The 15915-nt window shown below is 37.9% G+C and overlaps 1 protein-coding gene and 1 pseudogene across 1 annotated transcript; both read left to right on the top strand.

The window, feature by feature from the left end:
- Nucleotides 1-1197: 1197 nt before the first annotated feature.
- Nucleotides 1198-5239, top strand: LOC132772863 (mas-related G-protein coupled receptor member H-like; annotated as a pseudogene).
- Nucleotides 5240-12708: 7469 nt separating this feature from the next.
- Nucleotides 12709-13908, top strand: LOC132772864 (mas-related G-protein coupled receptor member H-like; the record flags this gene model as incomplete). Its single annotated transcript, XM_067467007.1, has 1 exon — nt 12709-13908. A coding segment is annotated over one exon (999 nt), but the record flags the coding sequence as incomplete, so codon positions are not given.
- Between the last annotated feature and the right edge of the window lie 2007 nt (nt 13909-15915).

Here is a 15915-nt window from a genome sequence, read left to right as displayed (position 1 = left end):
CGCTGGTCTGGGTCTTACTACCGATCCCAAATGCGTCTGGGCATCGAGTAAACCTACCAGCCAAGGCTTGAAGATCCTTCAGCTGGAATTCCGTGATTCTGTAATGCTGTCCTGTGGGAACTTCAGGGCTGTTTTCCTCTCTGGTGCTGTGAGGCTGAGAGGCTGTGGGCTCTCAGCCAGAGCCTTTGGGATCTTTTCCTTCTGTTTCTATTTCCCTGAATGATCCTCAGATGATCACCGGATGGTCCCCGGATGATCCCCAGATGATCCCCGGATGATCTTGAGGAATGAAGCTTTTTTCCTATTGGACGAGCTGTCTGTGTCCTATAGACTAGCTTCCTTTTGTGTGACTGACTGAAATGGCTCCCTTCCCTTCACAAAACCCAAAAGGAGCGGAACTAAGGAACCTAATGATGATGGACAGGTGGCCTGCCCTATAACTGCAAACTTTAACAGGAAACCACCCTTCTGCAAAATCCCAAGCCTTGGGCTGCAAGCAAACATTTAATACAAGGCAAATAAAGTGGGAGCTTCTGGTACAGCTGTACCAGCACAACACCGTTAAGCTGTATTTCTGGCATTGGAAAGGGATTGGCTGGTGACTGCTGGAAGAACACTTTGGTTTTCTCGATATTCAATGACAGGTCAAGCTTTTCGTATTCTTCTGCAAAGGTGTTTAGAGTGGCTTGTAGTTCTTCTTCTGAATGGGCACAGATGACGATGTTGTCATCAGCATGTTGGAGTTCTATAACAGATGGTTGTAACCTTGGTTTTGGCTTTCAGTCTGCTGAGGTTAAATAGAGTAAAGAGGTGGGTATGGATGTGTTGAAGCAGTCTTTCATCCTGCCTTGAGTCCCATCTCAGAAGAAAAGTTGGATACAAATAAATAAATAAACAACACGAATTAATTTAAAGGAACATCATCCCAAAACATGAAAACACAAGATCCGATGAAGCTGCAACGCATAATGCCAACTTGATTATAGAATTTGGGGACATATATCCTTAAATGACAGAAGCGTCCTCTTTCTAAGTCTACTGATGATTGCCATCAGAACTTTTAACGGACTTTTTCTCATGTCACTAGCATTCAGATTAACCAATGATAAAGGGTAAGAGAGGGTGGTGTGAAAGTCCGCTAGATGTTACAATGTTGTTGCTATTTTTTTCCTTTTCTCTACTGAACTGTGTATGGAGAGAGAACTGCAAGTTCTCATCACAATCCATTCCATCAGAAGACACTTATCTTTTCCTTCTTGAATGAATCTTCCACTGCTTCAGAAAGTTGATAATCCATATTGTTCCACAGGTATGTAGAACTAATATATTTATATGAAACACCCATGCCTCCATAGATTATAAGAGTAATTGCCTTTCATTGTTGCATTCCAGCATCTTGGTTTAAAAGGAATTTGAATAGCAGTACCTGGAAATTAAGACGTGTCTCCCTTTCTACTTCTCTTCCAGTCTTCTATGGTTTCTACTCCTTACCAAAGACACAAAAGGCTTCGGCTATCTCTGCACACTTTGCCGGACAAAAAAAGCAGTGTGGCTGCCAACTGTATAGCTTTTAAGGTGGGTAAGACACATTCCTGATCGGTATCTTGCTACAAACTGCTTCGTGATATCTTTGGATTAACATCAGTGTTGTAACCATTATGCATAGTAGGGATCTGCAAAAATATTGTTATTCCTCGTAAGTCATATAAAATTTGTTAAATTTGTGCATGCAAATTAATATTAGAAGCATGCAGGAAAGGTAGGTGGGATTTAAGAATCAAAACCCTCACCAACCATTTTTGTTAAGATTCTGTAATATTCGGATGCCTCCCAAGGTCAGTTTAATTTCCGGTATAAGCATTATACTAATAAATAACATGATTGAATCTGCAGAGAATATTAAATTAATTAATAGTATAAATCTGTACTAAATTGAAGTTATCTGGTTAATTCTGTGTCACATAGACAGACAGGCATTCAAGGAGATTCCTGTTGTTGCTTTTTTGGGGAAATTTTTGGTTAAACTTTTAAAAATCCCCCAAAATTCTTAGATATGTGAATCTTTCTTAAACTTCTGGGAATTAATGTGCTAGTTATCTTGTGCATTGTAGTTAAAATTAAAGATCACTCTTGTTGTTTTTTTAAAAAGAAACATTATTTGTAAAAAAATCCAAAAATCTCCCTAAAATTAGTTGATATGTGTAACATCCAGATATTTGGTGGTCTAACAGTGGAAAATGTGTGGTAAAGTTACAGTGAGTTTCATCATGGTAGCTCTAAAAATGAAGGAGAAATGACCCCCTGAAGTTTCCTCACTTGCTCAATTACTTAACAAAAAAGTAACGAAATTTTGTTACTCTCGTTATAATTTATTTTATTTGTTTATTTACTATATTTATATACCACCCCCCTCAGCCCAGAGGCAACTCGGAGCGGTTCACAAATTGGCAACAATTTGATGCTTCACAATTATAGCAAGTAAAAACAATAAAAAAATTATGTTAAAAACAATAGCACATGATATAAAAATATAAAAACCATACAATTGTGGGCATCTCCATGTCAAATCGTTATTCTATTGCATTATCAAGTAGTTTCATAATTCCATTTAGCTATGCTGTATTTGGGAAGGCCTGCTCAAAAAGCCAGGTTTTCATCTTTGTTTTGAAAAGTCAGGAGGGAGAGAGCCGATCTTATATCTCCAGGCAGGGCATTCCACAGTTGAGGGGCCACCACTGAGAAGGCCCTATCTCTTGTTCCAGGCCAGACATATTTGCAAAGAATGCGGGAGTGAGAGCAGGGCCTCCCCAGAAGATCTTAACATCCTAGATGCTTCATAAAGAGAGATACATTTGGATAGGTAAGTTGGACCAAAATCATGTAGAGCTTTATAGGCTGAAGTCAGCACTTTAAATTGTGCCCAGAAGCAAACAGGCAGCCAGTGGAACTGCTGCAACAGAGGAGGATTTCTTGCCTAAGAAACCCCTATGAGATTCACAAGGTTTCCATAAGTTAGCAGCCAACTTGAAATCACATCTAGACAGAAACACATCCTGCTGTTTGTCATACAATCTCAGACTGGCTAATAATAATAATAATAATAATAATAATAATAATAATAATAATAAAGTCGATGACAGATCCCAAGTGTAGACTCTGCAAGGAAGCAGATGAAACAATAGATCGCATCCTCAGCTGCTACAAGAAGATCGCACAGACACACTACAACCAGAGGCATAACACCATTGCTCAGATGATTCATTGGAACTTGTGCCTCAAACACCATCTGCCTGCGATAAAGAATTGGTGGGATCACTAGCTGGAAAAAGTTACAGAGAATGAACACGCCAAGCTACTCTGGGACTTCTGGATTCAGACAGACAGAGTTTTGGAGTGCAATAATTCTGACCTCACAATCATGTTAAAAAACAAAGTATGGATTGTTGATGTTGCAATCCCAGGTGACAGCAGGATTGAAGAGAAGCAACTGGGAAACTGACACGATATGAGGATTTAAAGATCAAACTGCAAAGACTCTTGCACAAAGCAGTAAAGGTGGTCCCAGTGGTGATCGGCACACTGGGTGCAGTGCCTAAAGACCTTGGCGTGCACTTAAACACAATCGGCACTGACATGATTACTATCTTGTCTGACGTGTGATGCAATACAGCTGCCAGGAGAGTGTCTGCTATGGACTAATCTTGTTGTGTTTCAAATAATAATAATAATAATAATAATAATAATAATAATTCATATATATATATATATATATATATATAAATTAGAATAACAGTTTTAAAACACTTTAAAAGCAACAGTTTCAGAGCCTTGGGGGCAGACACTGAGAAGGATGTATTTGATGTCCCCACCAAACATAACTGTGAGGATCATGGAATATTTTGAAGTATCTCAAGGAACAGGCAGGGTCATGTAATCTTCACACATTTTAGATCTAAGCATATTTAATACTTCAGTTGTATTATTTGTTAAAGTTTATAGAAGGAAAAACATTCAAAGCTTCTCTGTTTTCCCTTCACAGAAGTGCTTATAACAGAAGAAAGCGGATAGAAGCAGAGATTCGGAGAATGACCAATTTCAGCACAAAATCCCCATTCCTTTTGAATGAGTCTTATGGTGATGGATATCTGCAGACAGTGAATAATTGGATATCAGGTGGTAATTTCTCACATGTTGATAGAAAAACTTATGTCTCATCTTTAGAAGTATGCCTCAGTGTCCTGACTATGGGGATCTGTTTTTTTGGACTCATGGGGAATGGAATTGTCATTTGGCTTCTCACTTTCAGTATTCCAAGGAATGCTTACACGACTTTCATACTGAATTTGGCTGTTGCTGATTTTGGAGTCCTCCTGTCCATACCTCTCATTTTTATTTTGTTTCCCCTTAACCTAGATATTTCTCCTCTTTACTGGGAAGATCTCTTTATGTGTATCTTCATTCCTGGCCATTTTTTGCTGATAGCCATCAGTTTTGATAGGTGTGTGTCAGTTTACTTCCCAATTTGGCATCGATGTCACAGGCCAAAATACTTTTCTTCCATTGTGTGTGCAGTAATATGGGTTCTCTCTTTCCTTCTTTTTGGGATTCCATGCATGCTCGTTTTAATTGATGAACCTAGATATAGTTCTGCGGTGCTATTTGTATCAATTTTAATGTCCTTACTTTGTCTCCCACTTATGATCATCTCCACTCTGAGCCTGTTCATCAAGGTCTGCTTGAGACCATCCCAGCATCAACGTGGAAATATTTTAACAGCCATCTCTTCTCTTCTTCATCGTTCTTGCATTGCCATTTAATATCATCTTTTGTATTTTCTATTTTTCATTTGGTTACTCTCTTTCTCGATCTGTCTATGGATTCTTATTTGCCTCCTTAAACAGTAGTGTTAACCCACTGATTTATTTCCTGGTTGGAAGACGAAAGAGAGGGAAATACAGGGAGAGTGTGAAGGTTATTTTCCACAGGATTTTCAGTGATGAGAAAGACAGCAGACCACGGCTGGACACAGTTCAAACCCAAACCCCATTATGATTTTCCCCCATTAGAGTGTAAGCCTGTCAATTTCAGAACAGGCTGACGAAGGACATCCCACTGAAATCCCCAGAGTATTCACCTTGTTTGCATTTAATGTGTAAAACATTTGTCAATCTGATGGTATGACTACTGTGGCCTTCACAAACATCTGTTCCTCCTCGTATCAAAATTAAAAATGCGTGTGAACCGATATCGCACACTCCCATGGCTTCTTTGTCTGTTTCTCCTGGTTCACTTCATCTCACCCTGCCACCTTTCCTTTTTTTTTTTTTTGTCATTAGATGAAGCCTCGCAGGGCCTAAAGAACATGACACTTGAATCACTTGGACATAACATTACCCAGCTGTATCTTTCTTCTGTGTGATCTCCCTAATTCTCTTCCTTTTCCAACATTCCTAAGTTTTGTTAACCCAACTGAAGATGGATCTGGCCTGAACTTGGCACACAAATGCAACATGACCAAATTATAACGCTGAGGGTGTGTGTGTGTGTGTGTTTTTTTTGGGGGGGGGCAGGACAAATTGATCCAGGCTGGTGGGAGATGTAGTTCACCTAAGGACACTGTGACCCACCTGAGGAATGATCTGGCTCAAACGCAGCACACATTTATTTATTTATTTATTTCGAACATTTTTACCCCGCCTTTCTCAACCCCTGGGGGGACTCAGGGTGGCTTACAATTGGCAATAATTCAATGCCGCATCATAAAATACAGAATAACAAATATAACAATTAAACATGAACATTAATAAATAAAGATTAAAACAGTATACTTACACTCTGATTAGCTATTGCCCGTCTGGTGGCTGTTTAGCTAGCCATCTACTAATGATTACTCCGCTTAACTTATCCAAATCCTCTTCCATGCCATGTCAACATTATCAATTATCCTTTAACCTGATTGCCCGAAGGCCTGGTCCCATAGCCACATTTTAACCTTTTTTCTAAAGGTGAGGAGGGATGAAGATGACCTAATTTCCTCAGGGAGCAAATTCCACAGGCAGGGGGCCACCACTGAGAAGGCCCTGTCCCTCATCCCCCCCAAGTGTGTTTGAGACAAAGGTGGGGCCAAGAGCAGGGCCTCCCCAGACGATCTTGAGCTCCAAAGTGGGAAGTAGAAGGAGATACGTTCAGATAGGTACACTGGACCGGAGCCATATAGGGCTTTATAGGTCAAGACCAGCACTTTGAATTGTGCTCGGAATTGGATTGGCAGCCAGTGGAGCTGGCACAGCAGGGGGGTGGTATGCTCCCTGTATGACACTCACAGACATAATGTTTCATACATTATGCTTTTAAAAAGTTAAAACATAAATATAACCTTTTGGTTCCAAAAGACTGGGAAACAAAAAGAAAAAAATGAAATGTACTGTTCTAAGGAATAGAACAGGCTATATTTTAAAGGGTTGTTTGGCATACAAACTGCAGGAAAAAAGAAGAAATGACTGCAGGGAAGCTAGAAAATCTGATGTCTCTACTCTTCACTATTTTATCGAGACTGGACATTGCTCTTCTCCCAAGAAGGAAGCGTCTTCTGATTACCTGGTCACAGTCTGCATCTGCAGTCATCTTTGCGCCTAGAAATACAAAGTCTGTCACGGCCTCCACGTTTTCTCCCTCTATTTTCCAGTTGTCAATCATTCTTCTTGCCATAATCTTGGTGGGGTTTTTTTTATGTTTAGCTGCAACCCAGCTTTTGCACTTTCTTCTTTCACCTTGATTAGAAGGTTCCTCAGCTCCTCCTCGCTTTTATATATATTCATTTTAAATCACAAAACCATCATAATTCGATGAGTCATATTATGTTTAGTCTTTTATTACACTGAGTATAGTGATCATATTTTCCATTTTAAAAAAGACTACATTTGAAAATATGTGAAAAAAGCATGAAAGAGAAACAAAATGGTCACTCCATTTTTAGAGAGAAGTTCAATTGAAATGAACTTGGAATGGTGGTAGAATACTGCCAGCACTTTCCATTTTGTATCTACGACTGTTTCTTTCTCAAAATAAGCTCAATGTGCACCAGAAGTGCTCATAAATTGTGCCCGATGTGCATTAGAATACTTTTAGCAGACTGTTCACTCAATGAAGTTAAACCTTATCAAACCTTAAAAATTTCATATCATTGTAAAATTTCACCAAATTACATTCTTTTCCATCTCATTGGACTAAATTCTTAAGCCAAATTGATAGCTTCACATTGCTCTTTTGGGGGGATCAGTCTTGCATTAGTCATTTAGAAAACAATGACCAATCTTTTTGTGGGTCTTCTCTAATTTTTTTAAGAGCCTGTATACATGGACTCAATAACCACCACATTACTCCTGGTTAACTTCTTGATATGCAGAGACTTTTAGTCCTTGCTACAGTGTAAACCAGGTTAAACAGGTTATGCCTCATGATAAGTAAAGCAGCATACCAGGTAACATCAAGTTTGGCTGAAACTCCAGAGCAGACCCATGGTTTGGCCACAATGTGGATAGGACAACTTGTTCCAATGAGTTCTGGTCTGCTGCCCATACCAGCCACTCCAGCATTGCCATCATAAAGGAAAGGGATGGACTGGGCTCATGTCCACAGCATCATTATTTTTATTCCATGGTCTGATGCAGTGGCAGCAAGCAACCATCAGAACTTACAGATTGTTCTTTCTTGAGCTATATACTCCTCAGTACAAAAGGGCAATGGGCAGATGGGTTGTTGTAGGTTTTTCCAGGCTATATGGCCATGTTCTAGAGCCATTTTCTCCTGACGTTTCACCTGCATCTATGGCAAGCATCCTCAGAGGTAGTGAGGTCTGTTGGAAGATGGGCAGATGATTGGGATCATTGTTGAAGTTGCTCTCTGCCACCATGATAATCTTGGTCAAACACATGAAAAGAAAATGTTGAGATATTGACCATGTGAAACATTTCTCATGAGCACAAATGCAGATAACGAAAATGTGAAACAAGCTCATGCCTTAGAACCATTATATTTAAAAAGTCAATGATTAAAAACAATAACCACAACCCCAATCACATACCTGCAAGGAGAAATAAAACTTCTGCTGGATTCTGCATTGAACCACATTTTGTGCTATCATCTTGAGTTTTAAATTCAAGATACAACAGATAAAAAGGGATGGTTTCTTGACAAATGACTACCTGAAGCATTCCCAAAGAGAAACACTTCAGTGAATCTTTTTTGTGATTGCTTGGAGATGCTGGAATTCTGGAACCACACTGAGGTACCATTTTGTTGCTCTTCCACCAGCAAGAACAGAGAGATAAGTAAAGCGGCATTCCAGGGAGTTTGGCTGAAACTTTAGAGCACCCCGTGGTTTGGGCACAATGTGGAGAGAACAACTTGTTCCAATGTGGACTGGTCTGCTGTCCACACAAGCCACTCCAGCATTGCCATCACAAGGGAAAAGGGATGGACTGGGCTCATATCCACACCAACATCATTTTTATTCCATGGCCTGATGCAGTGGCAGCAAGCGACCACCAGAACATACAGATTGTTCTTTCTTGAACTATATACTCCTCAGTACAAAAGGGCAATGGGCAGATGATTGGGATCACTGCTAAAGTTGCTCTCTGCCACTATGATAATCTTGCTCAAACATGTGAAAAGAAAACTTTGAGATATTAACCATGTGAGACATTTCCCATGAGCACAAATGCACATAAAGGAAACTGTGAAACAAACTTATGTCTTGGAACCGTTACGTTAAAAAAAGGTCAATGATTAAAAATGATAACCAGAACCCCAATCACAAACTTGCAAGGATAAATCAAACTTCTGTCACATTCCACATTGAACCATACTTTGTGTTGTCATCTTGAGTTTTAAACTCAAGATACGACAGTTAAGAAGGAATGGTTCCTTGGCACATGACTACCTGAATCATTCCTGAAGAGAAATGCTTGAGTGAACCTTTTGTGTGACTGCTTGAAGATGCTGGAATTCTGGAACCACATTGAGCTACCATTCTGTTGCTCTTCCACCAACAGATAGATGAGCTGCCTTGAGATTTTGGAATTCCCTGCCAAGACATGCCAGGTTTGCTCTTTTTCATTTTTCTTTTGCAGGAAAACTAAGAGAAATAATCACATTTTGCTTTCAGAATTCAAATTGACCTGTCACTCAAGGGAACCTCTTTTGTTGGATGCTTTCTCTTAAATCTCTCCTGTATTCTATTTTACAATAAGTTACCTTTCCTCCTTATTTCCTTGAATGATTTTGCATATTTTGTCACAGCACTGCACTTTTGTGCCATATCCTAATTCATTAGCCAAAATTTGCACCATACTATTCTCTGCTCCTGTTTGCAAATTGTCCTTTTACAACAGTTCTCATCATAGGTTATTGGTTGCTGTTTTGAGTTTAAACTTTGTTTTGTATGCTATTGGTTTTATCTTGTATTGCATTGTGCTTTTATTTTATGAGTTGTTTTAGACACATTGTGCTATATGTAAGCCTCCCCGAGTCCCTTCGGAGAGATGGAGGCAGGGTACAAAAATAAAGTTGTTCTTGTTTCAATAATTTAGTTATTAATATATGCTTCATTATTGTCTATCATGATAAGCACTTTATATAGCAGAAAGTAGGGGCATAATTTTAAATAATAATAATAATAATAATAATAATAATAATAATAATATATTTCTAACAGCAGGACTCGGAGCAGCTTACAAAAGACAAAAACAGAAATGGCAAACATTCAGTGCCATAAACCATAACTATAAAACATACACATATTGTTAAATCACAATTAGAGAACCTTATTTATTATTTATTTATTTCAAGCATTTATACCTCGCCCTTCTTGATCTCTGAGGAGGGACTCAGAACGGCTTCCAAACAGGCAATAATTCAATGCCAAACATAATATAAAACACATAATAAATACATCCATATACATTAAAATAGTTAAAAATATATATTGAAACTAATTCACCAGATGCTTGCCATAGATGCAGGCGAAACGTCAGGAGAAATGCCTCTAGAACATGGCTCTATAGCCTGAAAAAACCCACAAGAACCTGTATTGAAACTATTTTGCCAGTTTAAAATATACATTAATATATATATAAAGATATATATTAATTAGGCATCTCAGATGGTAAAATTAGGCAATTAGGCAATTAAAGCAATTAACTCTGTATACAGTATAAAATACAAAGTATAGTGCTTCAGAAAGTTCAGTAAGTTACATAATGTCAATTGTGTCCACCACAATGGAATCTATGTTTTTCTTCTTCCTCCTTTCCACACCCTAGTGAACAGAAATGGGTTTTTAAAGCTTTCCTAAAGTGAGAGGAGTGAGAGGGGCTGTTCTAATTTCCTTTGGGAGGGAGTTCCAGAGAGAAGGCGTGATCATGGAGAAGGCCCCCTCTCTCATTCCCATCAGCTGTGCTTGAGACAATGGTGGGACCCAGAGGAGGGCCCCCTCTGATTATCGTACGGTCTGGACAGGATTGTAGACAGAAATGCAGGTTGTCATATAGTCTGGGCCCAAACCATTTAGAGCTTTATAGGTAATAATGAGCTCTTTGTATTTAGTTCGGAAGAGAGCTGCTGTAACATGGGAGTTGTCTGCTCATTGTACTGAACTCCAGTTAATAACATATCTGCCAATCTCGGAACCACTTGAAGCTTCCAAACTATCTTAAAAGGCTGCCCCACATAAAGAGTGTAACTACTATAATTGGGGAAAATCCAGAGACTCCTTTCTTCCTCATTTTTAAAGCTAGAAGAGTGAAATGTTCCTGCAATGGAAGAACACATTTACCACTGTTAGCTCATCAAATTTCAGAATGTTTCATTTTTCCACAGATTTTGGGGAGACTTTCAGTCTTCATAAACAATTAAAAAAATAAAACTATAAGATCTATATACTAGGCTTGGGCGGTTTCATTCGTTAATTTCGTAATTCGTTATTAATTCGTATGTAAATTAGCTTACGATCCAGTATTGAGCCATGCAGGAATAGTGTGAGGAGTAAATTAGATGTGAAACATTTTTTTAATTTATTTCGTAATTATTTTGTAATTATTTTGTAATTATTTCATAATTATTTTGGCATGTCTGGTGCAAGTTTTATAGTTGTTGTTTGTTTCATCACACCAACAGCCAACAACAGAGGGAGAGGGAAGCTTCAGAAGTTCCCCCTGTCCCATTTGGAGGTTTTTTTAGCATATTGCGCAATCGCGTCTGCCATTAACGAATTGATTTGTAATTATAAGAAATTTCGTATATTTTGAAATTTTTAAAAGGAAAATTTCGGAATTATTAAAAAAAACGAAACCAAGGCCCCCCTAAAAACAAAACGAGTTTAGAACCAATTTTTTCCGTGGTTACCCAAGCCTACTATATACTTGAATTTAATATACAAAACACAAGATAATCAGCACATCAATTCCCAGAAATTTCAGAAAGATTTACACATCTATGAATTTTAGGGGATTTTTAAAAGTTAAAACAAAAACAATGTATCCCTCCCAAAAGCAGCAACAGCAAACCCCTTGAATGCCTGTCTGTCTTTATGACACACAACCATGTAACTTCGACTTATCACAGATTTATACTATTGCTTACTTACTTCACTCCTCGTTACAGATTAAATAGTTTTATTTATTGTTATTAGACTGACTCTTAATGGCTGGCTGCTGCAGCCCTCACTGGGTCCTTCAGATGCTGAGCTTTATTCTGGAAAATGTAGTTTAGGGCAGGGTCTTTTGCATTCTCTTCCCCAGGGGACCTTGCCTTCCCAAACAACATTTAAGATGGCTGTGTTCTCAGCCTCCCACCCATTAACTTTAGTCCCACCCCAAGTGCCTTCCTTATGGTTGTCAGTCCAAAGAAAAACATGATTTGTGTCTTAAAAACTTTATTTTATTTTGGCTTTATCAAAGTTACTTAATGCTTATACTGAAAAGTTAACTGACCTTGGGTGGCATCTGAATATTACAGAAGGTTAACAATAATGATTGGTGAGTGTTTCAATTTCTAAATCTTAAGTTTATCTTACATAAGTGGTATTTTTGTTGTATGCACTTCATTCAGGAACTCATTTATATTATATTAATTTCTAAATCCCCCACATTTCCTGAATGTTTCTAATATCAATTTGTATGCACAAATGTAATGAATTTGATCAGAAATATGAATTAAAAATGAAATGATGAACAAGCCTAGTGCATATGGACACCTAATACTGAACTGGGAGGTATTCCAGTAAGTGCATGTCCTAATTCACCTGTTAAGGTGGTATTAATTCAAGCAGTATTAACTGAACAATCTTCAATCCTTGTTTACCACTTTTTGTGATAAGTCCACAAACAGCAAACAGCAAACCACTTTACTTGGCTCCACCTTTCAGCCTCACAGTCACTTTCTGTATGGAAAACTGCTAATTAGATATATTTGGTGCTGGTTAGTATGTTGAGGGATGGTTGTGTTGTTTTGTAAAATGGACTGGGGAAAGCATTTAATTTTGTTGTACAATGTGTAGTGACAATATAGTTATTCTATTCTATTGAGGGGAAGAGTAGGTAGATTAAGTTAAAATATGGCCATTGAGCCATGCTATTCATCAAAGTCAACAAATACAAATAAAATTAAATATATGAATAACTACTGAACACATTTCTCTTTCTTTTCCCCAACCAAAGTCTTCTCTTCCCAAAGAAGATAACAGAATTCCAAGTGGAAAGATTGACCATGATGATGAATTCCAGTGAGACATCCCAGTCAGACAATTATGGGGATTATGGTGATTATGAAATACTCTTGTATAATATCTCAGATATTAACATGCAAGAAATCCTCTATTCTGGATATTATATTGAAATACCAATTTTAATAATCTGCTGCACTGGACTCATGGGGAATGGAACTGTTGTCTGGTTTCTTGGATTCCGGATGAAGAGGAACCCTTATACCACCTACATCCTAAATCTGGCAGTTGCTGACATTGGACTTCTTATAGCTTTTGTTTTCCGGTTTATTTTTTTGCTGTCCAGGAAATCATATCTTCCTTTATCAGCCATTTTGCATATATTCCTGTTCATGTTCTCCAATAGTCAAATTCTTCTGACAGTAATCAGCATTGAGAGGTGTGTGTCTCTCCTCTTCCCAATCTGGCACCACTGTCAACGTCCACCACGCTTGTCCACGATTGTGTGTGCCGTCATCTGGTCCCTCTCTTTTCTGTTTAATGCAATTAACTTTACTCTTGATATAATTCAATTCTCTGTATATCATGAGACATTACTTCTTCTGACTGCTCTTTTCTGCCTCCCACTTGTGACTGTATCATCAGTGATCCTTTTAATCAAATTCTGTTTTAGATCCCAACAGCGGCAGCGAGGAAAAATTTTAATGATTATTTTATTAACTTTACTTTTCTTCTTTATGCTTGACTTTCCATTTAGTGCCCTTCTTTTAATCAATTCCTTTTTTTATACATTGCCTTATGATTTTGTTTTATATAGCTTCTTGTGTATTTGCTTAAATAGCAATGTTAACCCATTGATATATTTTCTTGTTGGGAGAAAGAAGGAAGGTCAACGTAAGATCACAGAGGAGAGTTCTGAACTAAGAGGAAGGCTACAGCCGGAAAATGGAAGACAGACGCTTCTGATGGAAACTCATGTCTGAACCCTTCCTTGGAGATGCTAAAGAAGCCCCAGCATGTGGTTCTCCAGCCACCTTTTAAAAAGAATTTTATTAGATTTTCCATAATACAACGAAAGAGTGGGAACAATAACAATATAGAAAGAGAGAAAAAGATAGAAGTATATAAAGTGAAGAAAAAAGAGGAAAAAAATGATAAAAAGTGAAAAATAAAAAATGAAAAAATGAAAAAATTATAAGAGATAAAAATACAAAAATACAAAAAGAAAAAAATATAAAAAGAAAATTGACTTCCATTCCATCTTCTTGGTTAATGTCTTTTTATTATTAAAAAAATCCCTAAAAAATAAATGTCTATCGTGTCTTCTATTTTAGCAATTTCTTCAAGTAGCTGTGGAGAGGGTCCCAATTTGTTCTTTTTAACGCATTGCCTATATTTTTTTTCAACAAAAAAGTTAATTTATCCATGTCCATAATTTCCCTAATTTTCTCTATCCACTCTTCTATAGGTGGATTTAATTCTTGCCTCCATTCTCTTGCAAAGACAATTCTGGCGGCAGTTGTGATAAATGTAAAAAGCTTATCTTCTTGTTCATTTAATTGTAGATCTAGATCTGTAAACCCAAATAAATAGTACTCCGGGTTTTTTTGTGAACTGTATTTTTAAAATCTTCTGTACTTCTTTGTGTATTTCTGTCCAAAACTTGGATGCTACTTTACATGTCCATCACATATGGAAAAAAGATCCAAGTTGCTCATGGCATTTCCAGCCACTTTTTAAAGATGTCGAGGAAGGAGACTTCACCACATTTCTAGACAATTGGTTCCATTGCTGAACCACTATTACTATCGAAAAGTTCCTTCTAATTTTCCATTGAAGTCTACTCTCCTGAAAGTTAAAAGACGACATCTGGTTTTCTTTGAGCATGCTCTGCTAGTTCCTCTCAACTGCTATTTATTCAAAGTGCCATAAAGCATTTAAAACAAGCAGAAAATTGCCTTCATTTGAAAAGTTTATCTTTCATGGAAGTAAAATGACTCTTGGCAGAAATGGACAGATAGAATCACATGTGATGAGATAATCCAGAACATCAATTGTGCATATCTCCATGAAGCAACAACTGTAAAATAAACATAGCTTCCACTGCCCACATATATGTGTTTAAATGCCAGCCTCTAAGGGGCTATTGGGCATCTTTTACAATTAAACCCCAGACCAAAATTGTATTCACTCTTTGTCTTAACCTCACTAAGCCACTAAATACAAGTTGAACATACCTTATCTGGAATTACTAAATCTGAACTACTCCAAAATTGAAGACTGTCAACATGTATGGCTGAGATAGCAACACCTTTGTGTCATTATGGGGGGGCTTGTGTGTCAAGGGGGTAGCAGAATTTAGGCCATTACAGGTTGTGTATCTAAAATGCCCAAGACCAAAAGTGTTTTTGATTTGTATATTTAGTTATTTATTTTGATTTTGGAATAACTTTATTGACACATACATAGGTAATGAGGTCTCTTGAAGATGAGAGCAAAGTCTCAACACAAAGTTCACAGATTTATTATACATACCTTATAGACATAGTCGGAAGATAATTTTATTCAGTATTTTTGATTATCTTTCACATGAAGCAAAATTAGTGGACATTGAGCCATCAGAAAACAAAGGTGTTTGTCATTATGGGGGGGCTTGTGTGTTCCAATGAACCTGCCATGACTCCCAGGAGGAGAGGTTCCAGACAGAGCACAATCTGAAGACCTGAAGATCTCAATGGCAGATTCGGTGGAAGGCACAAACGTATATGTTACAAGGGCTGTGTCTAAAAAAGAAAGCAATGTTTTGACCCATTGGCCACTATGGGTGAGCTTCCCAAGACTCCCCTTCCCTCGGTTTTAGGGATAGAGGGGTGAAAATCACCACACATGGAGGTCACATCTACCACTTTTAGCCCATCAAGTTTAAACTGGTTATTCTCCATGATAAGCAATGCAGCATTACAGGGAGTTTGGCTAAAATTCTAGAGTCCCAAGGTTTGGGCACAATGTGGACAGAACAACTTGTTCCAATGCGGACAGGCCTGCTATCCATTCAATCCACTCCAGCATTGCCATCACTAAGAAAAAGGGATGGATTGGGCTCATGTCCACACCATCACTGTTGTCCTCCATGCTGATATCAGCAGATGCTCCTCTTTCATTCTCCTTGGTTGTGTGATGATGTTAGCACA

Source organism: Anolis sagrei, chromosome 4, assembly GCF_037176765.1.
Source record: "Anolis sagrei isolate rAnoSag1 chromosome 4, rAnoSag1.mat, whole genome shotgun sequence".
NCBI lineage: Eukaryota > Metazoa > Chordata > Lepidosauria > Squamata > Dactyloidae > Anolis > Anolis sagrei.
This window is presented reverse-complemented; position numbering and strand designations above follow the sequence as displayed.